Source organism: Euphorbia lathyris, chromosome 6, assembly GCF_963576675.1.
Source record: "Euphorbia lathyris chromosome 6, ddEupLath1.1, whole genome shotgun sequence".
NCBI lineage: Eukaryota > Viridiplantae > Streptophyta > Magnoliopsida > Malpighiales > Euphorbiaceae > Euphorbia > Euphorbia lathyris.
This window is the reverse complement of record NC_088915.1, coordinates 37,864,425-37,868,399: the sequence shown is the minus strand read 5'-3', so window position 1 is coordinate 37,868,399 and position 3,975 is coordinate 37,864,425. Positions and strand designations below refer to the sequence as shown.

Below are 3,975 nucleotides of genomic sequence, written 5' to 3'. Positions count from 1 at the left end.
CTTGTGGAATAGGATATTGTCCCTCCAAATTTTATTTTACATGTAATGAATATATTAATTCTGATAAATGAAACTTATTTTTCTTCCACCTTAGTATTTTAATTAATGGAGTGATCCAATCGGCAGTTGGATTGAAATGGAGATTTGTAATTGAATATCAAAATATAATTTAATTGTAATTTATCCTTTTAGTGACATGATTCGGCTTTAATCAGTTTATTCAAAAAAAAAAAACGACGGCAATATAGTTCTCCGTCTTCATCTAGAGATTATTACAGGTAAATTGACAGTATTCCATCTCACCACAAAATCTTCAACAGCGAAAATGAAAACCACTACTCTCATCCGATGAACCTCATATAATCTAATCAGAAAGAGAGAGTGGCGACAAGCTAAGCTAGTCATTCTATATATACATACATACATACATATGCATACAATACAAGAAGTAACTAGAAGAAGAATGAAAGCCCTGCATTTGAGCCTCCCTATCCCTATCGGCATTTACAACACTCTAACACCTCAATTTCCCAAAATAATATCCCATTTTCCGTCTTCCAATCGACAAATACTCTCATTACGACGCCGTTTTCCTCCACTTCTTGCCACCAAATCAGATGGTTCAGGTTCAGCAGTCAAAGAAGAAACTGACCCTATCCCGGACGGCCTCCAGAGAGAATTAATGCCGCGGCATGTGGCTGTTATCATGGACGGTAATGGTAGATGGGCCAAACAGCAGGGATGGTTAGCATCCAGGGGGCATGAAGCGGGTGCACGCTCATTAATGGAGATTATTCGCCTTTCTGCTAGCTGGGGAATCAAAGTTCTTACTGTTTTTGCGTTTTCTTGCGATAACTGGACTAGGCCCGAGGTTACTATCTCCTCAACTCAATTTTCCTTTAATTCCATTTTAGAGCTTTGGATTTGAATCGGCAATTGATTTTTCAGGTAGAAGTTAAGTTTTTGATGAGCTTATTTGAAAGACTGTTAAAGTCAGAAATGGAAAAATTCGTGAGGTATCATCCCTCTCTTTTCTTCTATTGACTGGATTATTTATTATGTAAAAAACAACAAATATTATGTAGATATGTTGGAATTGAATCATTGAACAATATTAGAAAGAAAAGAGCTATATATGAGGTTCAGATATGTGCCTTTTCTTATCCATATTGATAGTCAACTTTGAAAATGATTATGTGGTTATGTTTGTCCTCTTATTCCATAATTGTTTCATTTCATGACGAAATTATAATTGTTTTGAATTGCTTGATCTATTTTTGGTATTATTAATTTGGGGGGAATGGTATCTTCTTTGTGTTCCTAATACTTTCAAGGCTACTTGTTAGCATAGTATAGTTGCTTTGCTGAAATTTACCTGAGGTAATATGATTAGTTAGTGTCAATTCCCGCAAAATTTCTACTATGGTCCGGGACCAGTGTTCAACGTCCCCACTTCCAGTCAAATTGTATCCTTATCTATCATCATCATCATCTTATGATTGTTATTCTAGATTGGTTGGAAATTGTTTTAATGAACAAATGGCATAAAAAGGTGTTTTCTGTGTTAAACTTGTTATGTGCATCTTGATGTGTTTTATGCCTCTATGGTGTCTACTGCAGAGGTTCCCCAAGCTAGTGTCCTGTCCTGTCCGCCTCCTCAACATGGATCGAGTAACAATGTTCAACTGTTCAGAATAGTGTTTGAGTTTGATCTCCTAATTTTGACAACAAACAAGAAGATAACATAATGGATAGTTAAGTTGTTCCACAAATTATAGAATTGATCACTTGCTAGCTAGTGAATGATTATTTGAAATTTACTGCTATTCCACAAAATTTATGTGTATGATTTTGATCCTATATATTGTTTTGATGTAGGCAAGGTATTCGAGTGTCTATTATTGGCGATTCCTCAAAGCTAACACCATCATTGCAGAGATTAATAAGTGAAGTAGAGGAAAACACTAAAAACAACCCGAGACTTCACCTCCTTGTAGCGGTAAGCTACAGTGGAAAATACGACGTTTTAAAAGCATGCAAAAGCATTGCTTCCAAAGTAAAGGATGGTTACATTGATCCAGAAGATATAGACGAAAGCCTAATCGAACAGGAATTGGAAACAAACTGCTCTGAGTTTCCATCGCCCGATCTATTAATCCGAACCAGTGGTGAACTTCGAATCAGCAACTTCTTGCTCTGGCAGTTGGCCTACACTGAACTTTTCTTTGCACAACAACTCTGGCCGGATTTCGGGAAAGAAGGATTTGTTCAGGCCTTAACTTCATATCAACAAAGGCAGAGACGTTTCGGTCAACGCTACTCATAATCACTTCATTTCCACAACTTCTTAAATTCATACCATATTGTATACTCTTCTTTATATACAAATTATCAAGAGCCTGTGCCATTATGTTAGGCCAAGCTCTCTTTTACAGTTACTTGTATTTATGCTTCAGCTTTGAAGCCTAAAATTCAAGCACATATACTACACTGATGTGTGTGTGTATAATAATGAAGAAACTACTCCATGTTTGAGTTGAATCTTGTTATGCTTTTTAAAATGTCTTACATTTATCATTGCATGCTTATTTTTCTTTTAAATTGGTTAGAACATTTTGGAAAAAATTAATACTTAATATATAATCCAAAATGAACATTATACTTTGTTGGGTTGGGTTTAACTTCTTCATGTTTGACTTCTTCTGAAAAGGTTGACCTCTCCTATGATGGATTTTCGGCGTAAACTTTCATGCTAAAGTTAGAAAACCCGAGGATATAAAAGGAAAGTCAATAGCGAGTTTATAACAAAGAGAAAAAAAGAGCTACTACCCCTTTATATGCATGTCAATAGCGAGTTTATAACAAAGAGAAAAAAAGAGCTACCCCTTTAGATCTTGGGCCTGCTTTTTGGTAGGCTTTTTTTGAAGCATAATGGGCATGAGGGGGAATAGATCTAAAACAAATGATCCTTCATTGCTCAACGGATTGATGGGAATTGGAAACGCCTTAGTGTGATTCGTCTTTTACGGTTAAAGGCAACTAGCATATCTTTACTTGACGAGGGATGTTGTAGATTTAGAATGCCAATACCTTATAGAGCATTATCATCTATTTATAGAAAAAACCTAATTGTTGCAATTATTATTCTGTTCATCATAGAAGTAGAATATTGCAAGTTGCAACTGAGTATCTACATATATTTAAGCCCCATAGTCATTACACATGTCTTAGGTCCATAAACTAAATTAAATCACTTAACATACTAATGTATGACAGCTCATAATTTATTATATTATACATTTAAAGCTCACATCATGGATTTTAATCCAACAACAATCTCCCACTTGGGCGAAACATATATATCCCTGTAAATTATGAAACTTTTATGACATCAAAATATACTATTATATATTTTACTATGCACATATATCAACAATTCCGCCCATTAATCATGTCAACGTAGAACCAAAGCAGAATCAACTACCTTTAGTGTAACCTTACCAACAATGATCACATATGTTAGCATAAGAGCATCTCCAAGAAACTCTTAAGGGGTGTTTGGTTGCGTGAAAATAGGATATGGAATGGAATGAGAATTAGTAATTCCCTTTCTTGATGTTTGATTAATCAAAATGTAATAGGTAATGAGATTCACGTTACCCACCATATTGAAATCAACCATTCTCATCGTTAGAATAAGGAATCAAATTGATTCCCTTGTTCTGTTTTTTTTTCTCTCACACGTTTTTTTCTTATTTATTTTTACATTTTATTTTTGTTTTTTTAATTAAAATCGTTTCCATTAGCAAACTGAATTTCAATTTTCATGTAAAAGTACATGAATTTAACAGTGGTATATCATGTCCACAAATGATAAACTAATTCAATATAAATATAATAGATAAGTACATAACTATTGAAAAAATTATCTTTCATATTTATACTATAGATATTATTATTAATAATATAATATTA

At 33.9% G+C, this 3,975-nt stretch overlaps 1 protein-coding gene across 1 annotated transcript; it reads left to right on the top strand.

The window, feature by feature from the left end:
- Positions 1–297: 297 nt before the first annotated feature.
- Positions 298–2,574, top strand: LOC136232013 (dehydrodolichyl diphosphate synthase 2). Its single transcript, XM_066021048.1, has 3 exons — positions 298–871; positions 949–1,016; positions 1,879–2,574. The coding sequence occupies exons 1-3, from the start codon at positions 431–433 to the stop codon at positions 2,324–2,326; spliced, it is 957 nt and encodes a 318-aa protein (XP_065877120.1). The 5' UTR covers positions 298–430; the 3' UTR covers positions 2,327–2,574.
- The last annotated feature ends 1,401 nt before the right edge of the window (positions 2,575–3,975 follow it).

Bases quoted from the DNA above. Each gene is read 5' to 3' on its own strand.
- LOC136232013 (XM_066021048.1), top strand. From the start codon at position 431: ATGCATACAATACAAGAAGTAACTAGAAGAAGAATGAAAGCCCTGCAT. The intron at 872-948 runs GTTACTATCTCC...TTGATTTTTCAG, and splicing joins ATAACTGGACTAGGCCCGAG to GTAGAAGTTAAGTTTTTGAT. The intron at 1,017-1,878 runs GTATCATCCCTC...GTTTTGATGTAG, and splicing joins GAAATGGAAAAATTCGTGAG to GCAAGGTATTCGAGTGTCTA.